The following is a 15,566-nucleotide window of genomic DNA, read 5'->3' on the forward strand; positions in this document are numbered from 1 at the left end:
AACACTTCTAGCTGGAGCGACGCCAACTGTACGTGATCCAGCAACTGCAGAGGTGCATTCGGTAAGTCTAGGCATTTTGAGAAGTCCTCTTTAGCGTAGTAACCATTAAGTTAACGATAACTCGCAACCTAGCGTGCTGGTCCACAGACGCTAATCTGATTGGCCGCTGGGAGCCTGGGGCGGGCTCTCCCTCAGCGGCCAATGGGAACTGTTAGTTCTGAATATATTATAGAAACAGACCGTTCTTGGGAAGCGACGAGATGAGGAAGTGAGAACTCCGTCACAACAAACGGGGTTGCTATATTTTCGACAAATTAATCCAGAATCATGTTTTATGGACCAGAGACACACGTTTTTAAGAGGTTACAGCTGCACGAATTGGGACCTTTAATGTAATGTCATTTCACATCAACAACATCAACATTTAATTTGGCCCATGGCCCTCCATCCAGATTAATTGTTGCCCCTTCACCGGGCACCTCTGCGTTCTGGTTGTGTTACTTTACCTTTGCGAACAGGTTGAAACAGCCCAGTTTGCTGACAATACAGTGCACCTCAGGTAGCCTCTTCCCTTTTCCACTGGGCTGAAAGACACATGGTCATAAACACAGGTATCAACAATGTTCATGTAGGGACTGTTCGTTATTTAGAAGTGGGGGTCACTGGAGGCATTTGGAGTGCTCTGAAATAAAAAGCTGTGACACTTCTCTGACCAAAATATATTTTTCCTTGACTCTCCACAAGTGATTGGAAAAATATTATTGACCCTCCCCGAACAAATGTTATACTATTTACACTTGTTAAAATCATAGGCAGCGTGAGGGAGGGCCTCACGCATGGGACAAAATCAGGCAAAGCACATAAACAGCTCGACTTGCACCACGTTTTCTATGTGAAAACGATGGAGAAATGTGCTGTCTCGTGTTTCTCAAGTGCATCATGATCGACTATGCAATCAGCAACAACAAAACAATCGGACATTGGAAATCCCCCGCTCGCATATTTGACGGCAAAATCTGCCGATTCCGAGCGCGTACCGATCAATCTGTGCACCTCTAGAAAAAAAACGATTAGAATCGTAAATCGGGTATAGGTGTAAAAAAATATACTGTATATACAAGATTTTATTTTGAGGCCATATTGGCCAGCCCTAAGTTGAAGTAAGTTGTCATTGTAAGGGGAAGCAGAGGGAAGAAATGGTGAAATTCCACGTTCTCTCCGTCATGGATTCAGAGATCGTTTATGGTCTGTGATTCACATGTACTGGTCCTCAGAGATGCTGAGTCAGCACTTGGCTTACTGCCATGTAATCTCACACACACACACAAACGCACGCGCGCACACACACACACACACACACACACACACACACACACAGTCAAGGCGATGACTCACCAGGATCTTGCGACAGTAACAGAAGCAGCGGCTGCCATCTTCTCCCGTCAGGACAAAGGAGAAGGTCTCGCTACAGACAACATCAAGACATATTATAGAAGTGCAACAATACGTGTATTCCTATAGAACCCTTTAGCTACGAGGGTTTAGCTTCAATACCTATTGCACACACAACTAGAGCTGTAATGATTAAGTGATTAGTTGGTCAACAGAAAATTAATCTACAACTATTTTGATAATCGATTAATCGGTTTGAGTAATGTTTTATGAAAAAAAGTCTAAATTCTCTGATTCCAGCTTCTTAAATGTGAAAATGTTGCGGTTTCTTTACTCCTCTATGACAGTAAACTGAATATCTTTGGGTTGTGAACAAAATAAGACGTATAAAAGGGAGCAAGTCGGCTCAGTCTGTCTGTTTAAATTTGTGTTCCACTGACATGTCTATGACATCATCAGTGATGTCATCAGTGACATCAATAATATATTATGACATCAATGATGATGTCATAGGCGCTGATGATGTCATAAGCATTGTGACATTGTGTGGGCAATAGAGCACCACAGGAATGAGTCCAGAAGTATACTTCCAGGTTCGTCAGGGGAAAAGTCAATGGGGCTTTAGAATGGGGATTTCACTTAAATGCATAAAATAAGGTCTGTGGTGAACAAAAGTTTATGGGAGCGCGAATTTGAGTTCAGTAGGATACTCTTCACAAATGTGAATAACTTTTATGACTTTTGGAACGTAAATGCAGTTTTGTTATGATTTTTAGAATATGCTTCAAAAGGCATAACAGTGATTAACGTTTGTGAAGATTATCCTGCTGAACCCAAATTCCTGCTCCCATAAACTTTTGTGAACCACATACCTTATTTGATGCATTTAAGTGAAATTCCCATTCTAAAAACCCATAGACTTTTCCTCCATTCTAAAAGCCCATAGACTTTTCCTCCATTCTAAAAGTCCATAGACTTTTCATTCTAAAAGCCCATAGACTTTTCCTCCATTCTAAAAGCCCATAGACCTTTCCATTCTAAAAGCCCATAGACTTTTCCTCTGATGAACCAAAGTGGCAGCGATTTCTAGTTACACCTTTTGCTTTCAAGCCATGTGGCAGAGTCTCTGGAGAAGTGACAGCTGGGCATGTGCAGGAAAATGGATTTGGTTTTCTGTTAGTTGACACAGCCATGAGAAAGCCCTTCAAAAGGCTTCAAGGAGGGAGCAGAGGACAAGCAGGCGGAGGGAGATGTCCCAGCGAGGAGGCAGCAGAGGACAAGCAGGCTGAGGGAGCTGTGCCAGCGAGGACGGAGCGGAGGACAAGCAGGGGGAGGGAGATGTCCCAGCGAGGAGGCAGCAGAGGACAAGCAGGCGGAGGGAGATGTGCCAGCGAGGAGGCAGCAGAGGACAAGCAGGCTGAGGGAGCTGTGCCAGCGAGGACGGAGCGGAGGACAAGCAGGGGGAGGGAGATGTGCCAGCGAGGAGGAAGCAGAGGACAAGCAGGGGGAGGGAGATGTGACAGCGAGGACGCAGCGGAGGACAAGCAGGGGGAGGGAGATGTGCCAGCGAGGATGCAGCGGAGGACAAGCAGGGGGAGGGAGATGTGCCAGCGAGGAGGGAGCAGAGGACAAGCAGGGGGAGGGAGATGTGCCAGCGAGGAGGGAGCAGAAGACAAGCAGGGGGAGGGAGATGTGCCAGCGAGGAGGAAGCAGAGGACAAGCAGGCGGAGGGAGATGTGCCAGCGAGGACGCAGCAGAGGACAAGCAGGCGGAGGGAGATGAGCCAGCGAGGAGGGAGCAGAGGACAAGCAGGCTGAGGGAGCTGTGCCAGCGAGGAGGGAGCAGAGGACAAGCAGGGGGAGGGAGATGTGCCAGCGAGGAGGGAGCAGAGGACAAGCAGGCGGAGGGAGATGAGCCAGCGAGGAGGGAGCAGAGGACAAGCAGGGGGAGGGAGATGTGCCAGCGAGGAGGCAGCAGAGGACAAGCAGGCTGAGGGAGATGAGCCAGCGAGGAGGAAGCAGAGGACAAGCAGGGGGAGGGAGATGAGCCAGCGAGGAGGAAGCAGAGGACAAGCAGGCGGAGGGAGCTGTGCCAGCGAGGACGCAGCAGAGGACAAGCAGGCTGAGGGAGATGTGCCAGCGAGGAGGGAGCAGAGGACAAGCAGGCTGAGGGAGCTGTGCCAGCGAGGAGGCAGCGGAGGACAAGCAGGCTGAGGGAGCTGTGCCAGCGAGGAGGGAGCAGAGGACAAGCAGGGGGAGGGAGATGTGCCAGCGAGGAGGGAGCAGAGGACAAGCAGGCGGAGGGAGATGTGCCAGCGAGGAGGCAGCAGAGGACAAGCAGGCTGAGGGAGCTGTGCCAGCGAGGTGGGAGCAGAGGACAAGCAGGCGGAGGGAGATGAGCCAGCGAGGAGGGAGCAGAGGACAAGCAGGCGGAGGGAGATGAGCCAGCGAGGAGGGAGCAGAGGACAAGCAGGCGGAGGGAGATGTGCCAGCGAGGAGGCAGCAGAGGACAAGCAGGCGGAGGGAGATGTGCCAGCGAGGAGGGAGCAGAGGACAAGCAGGCGGAGGGAGATGTGCCAGCGAGGAGGGAGCAGAGGACAAGCAGGCGGAGGGAGATGTGCCAGCGAGGAGGCAGCAGAGGACAAGCAGGCGGAGGGAGATGAGCAATGGTCCAAGACCCTGACAGCCTCAAGACTCAATGACATCAGGTGGAAGGATCCCCGTGGGGAGCTGGGCTTTGTTGCAGCAGCAAAAATGACGATCAGCTGAGAAAGAAATTAGTTTCATCCCCATTTTCTCTGATCTTATTTACACCCTAGTGCCTACCCCAGACTAGAGGATAATTTGCAAGATTATGGCCAAGATTCCCCCCTCCCGATTTTCTCGGGGGTGCTCCCGATTTGAGCCTCGTCGGGCAGATAATCTTCCCAAATGATCCCATAGTGTGTGGGGTTCAAAGATTCACAATCGGGAAGACTGCCTCTTTCCGATTGTGAATCGGGCATATCTAACATGTTAGATATTTACAACCCGACAGGCGATTGCATCTTGAGCAGAGAGCCAGTAGTAGCTGTGTTTCCATTACAGTTTTTCGCAAAATAATCTGGTCCGTGTCCGCCCGCAGCCCCGCACAGAAACAAAGGACGAGGAAATTGTCATCGAGGTGAAATACCCGTGCGTCTTTGAACGGGACGGAAAACGAATGCTATACTGCAAAGAATGTAGCCTACAACAAGCGCTAGGTCTCATTTGCTTCCCGCATCGGCGAGGACCGCGAGTGTCCGCACGGAAAAGTGAGTCAAATCAGCAGACGCGCCCCTCCACAAGGCTCCTGTGCAGACGGTTTTCGCCTGTGCACACCCCGAATTGTGTAACTACGTGGACGCGGCTGGGCGGACAAAGTGGAGTTTTCAAGACCCCGCTCACTTCCGCGAGCAGAAACCAGCATAACGCTATACTGCAAAGCATGTAGCCTACAACAAGTCTACAACATACACCTCGACCAGCACATCCTTCAAAAACGTTTTACCACCGCGTATGTGCTGAGGAATGATTTGCATCCCTGGCCTGTCAGCCTGTCATACGGGGTGAGAGAGAGAGGGATTGCAGGGCCGCTTCTGGGCCTTTTGGGGCCCTATGCAACATCAGAGTGGGGGCCCCAAACCACTGTCATCATAGTATCCCTGAATGAACATGAGGAGGCATAGGCTACTTCATTATCAATAACGCTTTTAATTAATAAATTAAGCACAATATGAACAATAACTGTTAAAAAATATATGAAAATGAAAGTTCACAAATATTAGTTAAACAAATCCTTTCAGTGCAAATGCATTATAAAAACAAAAAATAAGATTTGTTTAGAAAACGAAATGACGCAAATTATTATTATTATCATTATTACTACTACTACATCCGGTGCGCACACTGAATAGGCCTATTATACTATATACTATAGAATATTGTACTGTCACATCGTCATTATTAAGCCGGCTTATGACTGCATAGTATCTTAATTACTCAAAATATAAGGCGACTAAAATTGGCCAACCATATTTTTAAAACCACTTTTAAAAGTTAACGTCGAGCCCTGCTTCCAAGGTGAATCTTCGGCATAATCTTCTAGTGTGTGGGGTTGCGTTTGAACAGACGCGATTGTGTGTGTGTCCCAAGATTGAAATGTTAAAAAATCGGCTCTCTCTGTCCTGTAGTGTGTGGGCTCTCAAGATTTTTATAATCTTCAAGGATTTGAAAATCCTTTAGTCTGGGGTAGGCATAAGTCAAAATCTATGACAGCATCTCTGCAGGAGGTGCAAACTAACACCAGAAGATACTGAGATGAAGATATGAATGGAAACTATATGGAAATGAGAATGCATGCATATGAAAACCAATGAAAGTATTAGACGTGATAAATGATGAGAGAATAGAACATCTTGTATCTACAGTAGGTATTAGCTGACCTTGGCATGACTGCTGAGGGCCTCCAGTCCTCTGAGTCTGGGAAGCAGAACATGGGAATGGCCTTCAGGCGATCCTCGGTCTCTCTGGAGTGGCGACACGACTTCTCAAACTGGAAACAGAGAGACTCCAGTTAGCTATAGTGCTATAGTGCTGGGTCTGAAGTCCAGCATTCACTAGACATTAAGTTATGTTAAGTTATACTTTATTGTCCAGTGAGGAAATTCATCCTCTACTAGGAACCTTCCTAGAACTAGGAGCAGTGGGCAGCCGCAGTGCAGCGCCCGGGGACCAACTTCCAGCAGCCTGTTGCACCAGCTGAACATAAGTTCTCTCTTAAGTTGGGGTGTAAAGTCCACACTAACTGCTATGCTCAAACTAGTTAGTTTGACACTAAAGTTGTGTCTTTGTTTAGTTGCACCACGGAGACGTAGGATACATCTTAACACGTTCACTGCCATTGACGAGATATCTCGGCTTACAGAATCCAACGGTTCACTGTCAATGACGAGATATCTCGGCTTAAAAAAAAAAAAAAAAAATTTGACGGTGGGACGTGGATCAACGCTCCCCACGTCTCCTATAAAAATATTGGAGCCAGCGAACATGTACAACCCATTCCACGGACCCACTAAGTGGCGACAGTGCACTCCACACTAGAAAAAGCAGAGCCAAAACTGTAGGGGAACGCGCGAGGAAACCATTCTCTACTGTAAAATGGATTGGCGAAAACGCTTTCACTTTCGCGCATTATCGCGCTGGGAGCTGGCGGTGGGGGATTCCAAAAATAGACTGGGTGGAAAACACACTTTGAAACACGCAGCATAAAGCCTAGAATCGCACAAAGCTTCATCAAAGCTCTCAAACCCAAGAAACGAGTGAGCCCTATCCACACTCGCTGCCAGGGAGGGAGGCTGCTCAAACTCGCAGCAGCAGCAGCAGCAGCAGCAGCAGAACACTCGCTTGTGACAAACGCTGCTGAAAGCCACCAGACACGCCCACGGAGGGAGGAGTTTGAAGGAGAGGGCGTTCAGAACTATATTGTTTAGATGTCTGATCTCTCACTGATGCCAAAAATAAATGGTTAAAGTGACTGTTCTGCCTGTTTGATTGAATTTCACAAAACTGCGATTATCTCAGCTTCCAGTCTCAGACGCTGAAACCATGCTGTACTCAACGGCTAATATCTACATAACTACTAACTCTACAAACTAACTCTTTTAGACAGAGAAAGCACACATTCTATTAGTACTTTTGTGAACTTTGTGTTCACAAAGTCCAAGCAGAAAATAATCCTCGGCTCTTGTAAAATGAGCCAGAATCCTCAAAAAAAACCTCTGGCAGAACCTACCTACAGTAAAAAAAAAAAAAAGGCTGGCAGTGAATGTGTTAACTAGTAGACCCTAAAGTCCATACTAACCAAAATAGTGTCGCGGAAAATGACGTTTTCACTTCCTGTAGCCAATCAGTGAAAAGCACGATGGAAACGGTGTTTATTTATGGTTGTTTAATTAATTGGAGTGAAAACAGTCGGGACATGTTGCCCACCGCAAATTAGTGCTTTCATATTTCATCAACACTAACCAAATGAGAACGTTATTGAGTAACGTTCGTTTAGGTTCATATTACTGTTAACGTTTATCAGTGAGCTCTTCATCAGTATTGTAGGCTAATTTACCACCATCCTGCCTCGCTAAATTGTTGCAGTTATTTGAATTTGTATGCAGTGCTGCAGCTTATGGGAAACAAAAGCGTGAGTCATAAATATCAAAGGGTGTAATAATTGATCACGGAGAGCACGTTGCGGACGCAAAACCACGATGCGTCACGGTGCCAAGTTGCAATCCGTGACTACTGCTATTTTAGGGAGGACTTTACACCTAGTAAGACGTAGGTGTAAATTTTAAGTTCTAACTTATGCCTACGTTGTAACTACCGTAAATTCCGGACTATAAGCCGCGGCTTTTTCCCTGTTTTTTGGCCCCTGCGGCTTATATAACGGTGCGGCTTATCTATGGATTTTTTCAGCAAACGGCCACTCGGTGACCTCCAAAATCGATGGATTTTACAGGTTACACAGCTTCATCTGCACATTTTATGTGCATTGCTTTGCTGCTTGTTTTTTCGATTATTTTTTTGTAAAGCACCTTGAATTGCCTTTGTGTATGAAAGGTGCTATATAAATAAAATTTGACTTGACTTGACTTGACATCATTTGGCGGAAATCAACCGGCATCACGGTGAACATGGCGCTCAGCTAGACAGCTGCTACACCAGACCAAACAATATGTTTTAGCGATCTGATCTAAAATGAATAAGGTGACCAGAACCAACTGAATAACTTTAAAGAGTGGGGCGAATGTCTGCTGGAAGAAGCACAAGACTGAAAACCAGTAAGCAGAAAGAAAAGAGACGAAGCAATCACCGCCATGAATGAGGAAATGACTCACCTGCTGGAGGCTGGAGATACACGGCTTGGGCTTAACTTTTACTCCGTGAAACACTATCGATTAAGTCCGACATCGCTCAGAGGTTTTGAGCAGCTTGAAAACAAGTTTGAAAACGTGCAGAAGTCCATCCACTCACTCACTAAAGAAAATAAGGCAACCGTGAACAGAGTTTCTAATGCGGAAAAGCGCATCAGCGCCCGACCGTCAACTCATCCTCCAGGCTGCGGGGAAGAAGCCTCTTCCCCGCAGAAGGGTACGCGCTTTTTCGTCCGGCAGGACCTCTCCGGGTTGGTGCAACAGAAACGCGCAACATACAACAGCATCATCGAAAAGGTTAAAGTCAATGGATATCGCTTTGGCGTACTGTACCCAGCGAGACTCGTCATAACCATTGATGGACAGCGGCGGAACAAGAGCTCAAAGTGAAACTGCCGAATATCTTTTGAGTTGGACTGGTCAATAGTACTGTGAGTAACTAAAATAAAAAAATAAAAAACGGAATTCTCTCTTCTTTAGCACTCTTTCTAACTATAAATCCACTTCTGTTTTAATTTCCTCTCTTGCCCTCTTTTCACCACACCGCGGACACTGTGTGCACTGTAAAAAAAAACACAGGTGGTGTTATGTTGTTTTGTTGAAATGTTAATAAATGGGAGCTTCCTCAAACAGCCATCTCTTTCCCGACAATCCCCTCTGTGCACGAACCCTTACATATGGTAATTAAACATTAAAACACAAAAAAAAAAAAAAAAAAAACATTACAACACCTGCGGCTTATAGTCCGGTGCGGCTTATATATGTAACAAACAGGCAATTTTGCTGCTGCGGCTTATACTCCGGTGCGGCTTATAACCCAGAAATTACGGTATTTCACTTGGTGCAACCCAAATATTTTTAGTAGTGCGTAAACTCGGACTTAGTGAGACTTTACGTTCAAACTAGGTTACGTTTCAACTTACGCACAGCTGGTGCAACCCACTGCTGCTCTTTTGCCAGTGCCTTGGTCTTTGACAGGAGTATTAATCCTAACATACATGTCTATCCACCTTATTTCTAGCTGCAATGATGCCTGATGGGTGCTTCTTCCGCTTCCGGTGTAATAGACTGTTTTAACTTGACAACTATGAGGATTTTACAGCAGAGCCATTCTGCTCTACAGCCGTGTCGTTCGGGTGCTGGGATAACGTAATGCATTGTGGGTAGTCGGCTACTGTGGCTAATGCTAGCGGCTAGCGTAATAGTTACTTTACATGGCAGTAAAATGCCACTGAATGACCAAATTGATTTAACTTTTAACCATTTTGAGTAACACTATTTCCATAGGGACCCCCAGCGTTGGTTAGTTGTTTATAACGTGACTACCGTAATTTCCGCACTATAAGCCGCACCGGAGTATAAGCCGCAGCAGCAAAATTGCCTGTTTGTTACATATATAAGCCGCACCGGACTATAAGCCGCAGGTGTTTTAATGTTTTTTTTTTTTTTTTTTTAATTGTGTTTTAATGTTTAATTACCATATGTAAGGGTTCATGCACAGAGGGGATTGTCGGGAAAGAGATGGCTGTTTGAGGAAGCTCCCATTTATTAACATTTCAACAAAACAACATAACACAACACCACCTGTGTTTTTTTTTACAGTGCACACAGTGTCCGCGGTGTGGTGAAAAGAGGGCAAGAGAGGAAATTAAAACAGAAGTGGATTTATAGTTAGAAAGAGTGCTAAAAAAGAGAGAATTCTGTTTTTTTTTGAAAAAATCCATAGATAAGCCGCACCGTTATATAAGCCGCAGGGCCAAAAAACGGGGAAAAAGCCGCGGCTTATAGTCCGAAATTTACGGTATATTTATAACTTTTATAACGTACTCCAGTTTCCGGTTTATAATTCGGGTCTGCAGCCGACTATAACAAAGGAAATGGCAAGCTGCAACAATACCCACAATTGTTTTTTTTACAGTGGGGCATTCAAAAATAAGGTGGATAGCAAAAAGGATTCCCCACGCACAGCCAGTGTGATCAGGTGCTGGTCGGTTTGCAGGAACATGAAACATAAATTGAAGAAAATAACCACCGCACACTTGAATTGAGTGAAAGTGAGTGAACCTGATGACGCATACCCGTGAAACGCGTTGTTCACTGAATAAATCTCAGTAAGTAAATTCAAGTGTGCGGTGGTTATTTTCTTCAGTTTACCTAACATACATGTCTTTGATGGTGGGAGGAAACCAGAGCACGTGGGGGAAACCCACACAAACATGGGGAGAATATGCAAACTCCACACAGAAAGGGCCTGGGCTGGACCAGGGTTCGAACCCGGGACCTTCTTGCTGTGAGGCAACAGTACTAACCACTGAGCCAGCATGCTGACATGATCCCAATTAGACAAATACTAACAATAGCCATATTCATCACAGGCTATTCATCTAACCATTTTGGGGAACTGCTGTGTGATCTCGGGGGAGTAGGCGTTTCCCGGGGAGCCCTTCCTCAGCGACACCACCACAAACATCTGGAAGAGCTGCTGCTGCTGGAGCGTGATCAGGTCCCTCTCCAGGGTGCGGTACCCCGGTCGGCGCTTCAGCGTCGACTGGATGTACACCGACCGCCTGGAGCCTGCTGGAAGACCCCCGCAACACAATGCCATAAAGCAATCTGCCTTTGTGCCCTAAAGCAATGCAGCACATTCCCCGCCAAATCTGAGCCAGTGGCACACAGTGTAAAATGCACACAATGAAGTCACCACTAAAAACTTCCCATTTTCCAGTAAGTAAAAGTAATGAGATTTTGTTATAGAAATACAAGAAAACCTTTTTTTGGGGCCCTTTCTTTTGGCATAAATTGTCAAATAGGTGTATGGATGGAATGATCATTCGAATGAGCTAAAAATGCAAAAAAATACGTACATTTCAGTATGATGTTAAAGATTCCATATTCCATGAGAATAAGATACTTCTAACATTTGACCTGTAAACAGGGTTCCCACATCTTCTGAAACGTTCCCAAGACCCAACACGGCATAGTTTGAGACACAGATCAATTAATTACAACATTAGGAATTTTTATAATGAGAACTAGCAGCTTTACAGAAGTTCACAGACAACTATTAAAAACAGAGAGAACGAACTACCGTAGTTTAAAAGGTTCTCGGCTACGTATATGGGACCTGTTCTTGGCCGACTTCGACGAGGTTAAGAATGACTAGTGACTGAGGTCAGGGGTGACGGAAGGCTCGTCCGGTGGGTATCTAATGGCCCCCTTGCGTGGGATCCCATGCATACTATCTCTTACAAACACATAAGCACCTTATGTGGCTGGTAGTGTTATAATGTTGGATATTGATGACGTTTGTTTTTTCCCTGTGTCTGAGCTTGTTTGTCTTGTTCGTTTGTTGTTCTATAAAAACTGAAAATAAAATATTGAAGGAAAAAAGACAGAGGCTTGAATGTGTAAATACTTCTCAACTGTGCTGTTTTAAGTAGAAAATCAATCAAAAATCAAATCAAAATCAAAATAACTTCAATTTCTATTGTTGCACAGTATACAGTATATCAGTTTATGTCTATTTTCAAAAACTTAAAGCCTTGAATTTCAAGGACCTGTGGGAACCCTATATGAAACCAGACTGAACAAAGAGTGGCAATACAGACAGATGAGTTGTACAGCGCTACTGTACCTTTAGGGTTGTCCTCAGGATCACTCTCTGTCCCGCTGGTCTCCTCTGTGGGCGAGGATGAAGAGGATGAAGAGGAGCAAGAGATGAGCGAGGGATGAAGAGGAGCAAGAGATGAGCGAGGGGCAGAGGAATGGAAAAGATGGAGACAGCGTAATCAAACGCAGACAGTCAGGCTTTGTTTGCTAATCAGCGGCTGGCCCTGTGGCAGCTGGCCTTGTGTGCATCATCAAACGCGGGGGTATTTCCACAGAGAGGATTAAACGTAATCTGGTTGAAGTGTCGATGCATGCGACGTGAGGGCATCTGTGAGAGTGCGTGTCATACCTCGCGCCGAGTTGCCCTGGCTCTTCACTCTCTTCCTCCCTCGCTTGGCGTCGAAGATGGTCTCGATCTTGTTGACGTACTGCAAAACACACACAAACCTGTCATTTTGAATTACAGGGAATCATGATTTAACAGCTTCTGAGTACATCATGATGTTATGGATTTCCAGCATTTTTTTTTACCATTACATTCCAGCATTCTTTTTGATTGCACTGAAAGTACGCTAGTTAGAGCGTGAATGAAGACACAGCCTGGGAGAGGAGTTCAAGGCAGCAGCCGGCAGGACAGGAAGCTGAAAGTTATCGCGTTATAGCTAAACGTCGACAAACTAGAAGCAGTCTGGATAGAAATTTTACTCACTAAAAGTAAACCAATACTGATTGGTGCGCTATACAGACCGCCCGATGTGGAAACCCTGGAAAACGTATGTGCTAGTTGTAATGATTTTTTAAGCAGTGAGGTAATTCTATTGGATGACGCGAATATCCATTTTTTGAATGAAAACGGTCCACTCTTCAATTCTTTCTCATTTCCTGAAGACTTTTGGTCTCACTCAATTGATAAACGAACCCACTAGAATTAGTGAACATAGTCAAACTGCTATTGACCTCATCATGGTTTCTGACAAATGTAAAATCTCCCAAAGTGGTGTCATTGTCAGTGAACACTTTCTAACCTTCTGTACGAGAAAGATCAGGAGGACCCCGGTTAATTGTCACAATTTCATTAAAAGTAGAACCGTGAGAAGATATGATATTGATAAATTCAAGGATCTGCTTAATAGTATGGACTGGTCTACTGTTATGGAAAGCTGTGATGTAGACTTAGCATGGCATCACTTTCAGAGTCACTTCCTTCAGGCCTTAGATAGAATTGCTCCAACAAAAGAGGTAACGATCAAACAGAGGACTCAACCTTGGATAAATAAAGAGATCCTGGACACATATCTATCTACGAAATAAAGTAATAAAAGAATATAGGAGAAACAGTGCACCAGATCTTTATATTACATACAACGCCCTTAGAAACAAAGTGCAAAGATTAGTAGACAAGGCCAAAAAAATACTACTTTAAGACAAAGACAGAAGAGCATAAAAAGGACAAAAACAACTGTGGGCAACCCTTAAATTATTAGAAATCAAGGAAAAGCCCAAAAACAAACAAAGTAGTATAGGTTTGAATATCAGTGTAGCGTTATATTTGACATGCTTGCTATATTTAAACTGCAGTGAGATTAGTTTGTGGAGCATGGAGACAGACACAGGGATGAAAAAAGTGTCTGCACAGAGAGAGAGGGGATCATGGATGTATGGCTGAGAGAGCTGAGAGCGTGTCTAGTGCCTCTATAGTGTTCAGCAGTTTAAAACAACAGGTGGACTTCAAAACGCCACCATCAGACGCTTCCAGTGTGTTTGGTAACTGTACTGACATCTTGACAGGACACAGGCACATGCAGTAGGCATATCAATCCTCTCTCTCTCTCGCTCCCCCCATTTCCCCGTGGGTCTTTCCGTGGGTGCTCGGGCGCCGGAGCACCCACAGATCCGGCGCCTATTTATTACCTCGTATTTATTACCTAGTCCAAGAACGCACATTGGCCCCTCCCACTTCAAAGAGTTGAATTGGCTCCCAGTTCAAAGCAGAGTCCAACAGTTGAAACTTGTCATGGTTTATAAAATATTACATGACCGTTGCCCCGACTACTTCAACAAGTACTTCCAATATGTCACAATATGACACAATAGCAGATCTGAAATTGCCTAATCTGAAAAGCAAAGTAGGAAGAAGCACGTTCCTCTATTCTGGGCTGGAAGAGTGGAACAAAATCCCCAACGAAATCAGGCTAGCCAATTCCCTGAATGGTTTTAAAAACCTTCTGAAGAAATTCTTGATGAGTAAACTAGGATAAAATATGAGTAGAGTCCCCCGTTGTTTTATGGTATGTTTGTTTTAATCTCTAGTTCCTTTTATTGTTTTATTGTTTTTACCGTTGTTTTATGGTATGTTTGTTTTAATCTCAAGTTCCGTTTATCCTTTGTCTGATTTGTATTGTTTTATTTGATGTTCTTATATTACTGTATGTCATGTTCTTAAGATCAGGGACCATGATGGAAATAAGTGGATAACACTTTTCATGTTATCCCTTAGATGTTTGTCTGCATTATCCATAATAAAATTCTTTTCAAGGACCTTGCAGGCCCAATTCCCTCAGATTCAAGGTTCCAACACACCATAGTTTGAGACACAGATCAAGGTTAATTTAATTAGGGTTAACACTGAAAAGAATGTTTATAATGAGAACTAACAGCTTTACAGAAGCTGGCAGACAACACTTCAAGAGAGAGGCTTGAATGTGTGAAGACTGTGTTAAAGGAGGAACATGCTTCAACGTGAGCCTGGAGTTGAGACATACCGTACATACTCCAACATCAGCTCACACACACACTTTATACCGTACATACTCCAACATCAGCTCACACACACACTTTATACCGTACATACTCCAACATCAGCTCACACACACACTTTATACCGTACATACTCCAACATCAGCTCACACACACACTTTATACTAGGGATGCACCGATTGCCATTTTCTTGGCCGATTCCGATTTCCGATTTTTGAATAGTCTGACTTGCCGATACCGATTTTTGCCGATTCCGATTTTTTTTTCTAAAAACAACAATTGACAGCTTACACAAACGTTTTTGTAACTTTGTTTAAAAATTAAGATTCATAGAACAATTCTTACATCTAATGGGGATCCAAATAAACAAATAAACAATTCTTATCATTTGCATGAAGTAGGACCTTCTCACTCAAACACTCAAAATAAAAGTGTTCCAGGTTAGGCTACTGGACAGAGCTTTTTTGTGCAAATACAATGAATACAAAAATTTAATTAAATCCAATAGCCTATATCCCACAGCTATCATGCATTTACTTTTCCAAAAGAAAACAGGTGCAACAGAACATCAAAATGATCCATGGACAAGGAGTTTATAGACTGGCTCCAGACCAGTCCTCTTGAGTAGAGGGGAAATGAGTTTATGAGTTACAGTAACGATCTTCAGTCTGAATATCAGGCGGAGTTTACACACAGTCCGAAGTTTGGTATGCGTATTTTTATCTGCCATCCGAAAAAATATCGTCACGCACAGAAAACGTTGCACACTTGTGAGTCCGATGCATTTTTATTATTATGTCCGTCGTTCTCATGTCGTTCTATTTGCAATACGAAACAAATAGTCTCTCCTGTATCCACGTCA

The 15,566-nt window shown here is 44.5% G+C and overlaps 1 protein-coding gene across 2 annotated transcripts in view; it reads right to left on the reverse strand.

Annotated features, from left to right (window-relative positions):
* dennd2c (DENN/MADD domain containing 2C) overlaps positions 1–15,566 on the reverse strand; it is a 44,754-nt gene that overhangs the window by 17,477 nt on the left and 11,711 nt on the right. Inside the window, exons 6-11 of one of the 2 annotated variants that reach the window (XM_083638012.1) lie at positions 12,297–12,375; positions 11,973–12,017; positions 10,728–10,912; positions 5,855–5,964; positions 1,396–1,465; positions 507–584 (exon numbers count right to left, since the gene is read on the reverse strand). In XM_083638012.1, the coding sequence (XP_083494138.1) occupies positions 507–584; positions 1,396–1,465; positions 5,855–5,964; positions 10,728–10,912; positions 11,973–12,017; positions 12,297–12,375 (567 nt within the window). Of the gene's footprint in view, positions 1–506; positions 585–1,395; positions 1,466–5,854; positions 5,965–10,727; positions 10,916–11,972; positions 12,018–12,296; positions 12,376–15,566 lie in introns of both variants that reach the window. The other variant, XM_083638011.1, reaches the window with a different exon arrangement.

This window comes from Poromitra crassiceps (assembly GCF_964638095.1).
Source record: "Poromitra crassiceps genome assembly, chromosome: 6".
Lineage (NCBI taxonomy): Eukaryota > Metazoa > Chordata > Actinopteri > Beryciformes > Melamphaidae > Poromitra > Poromitra crassiceps.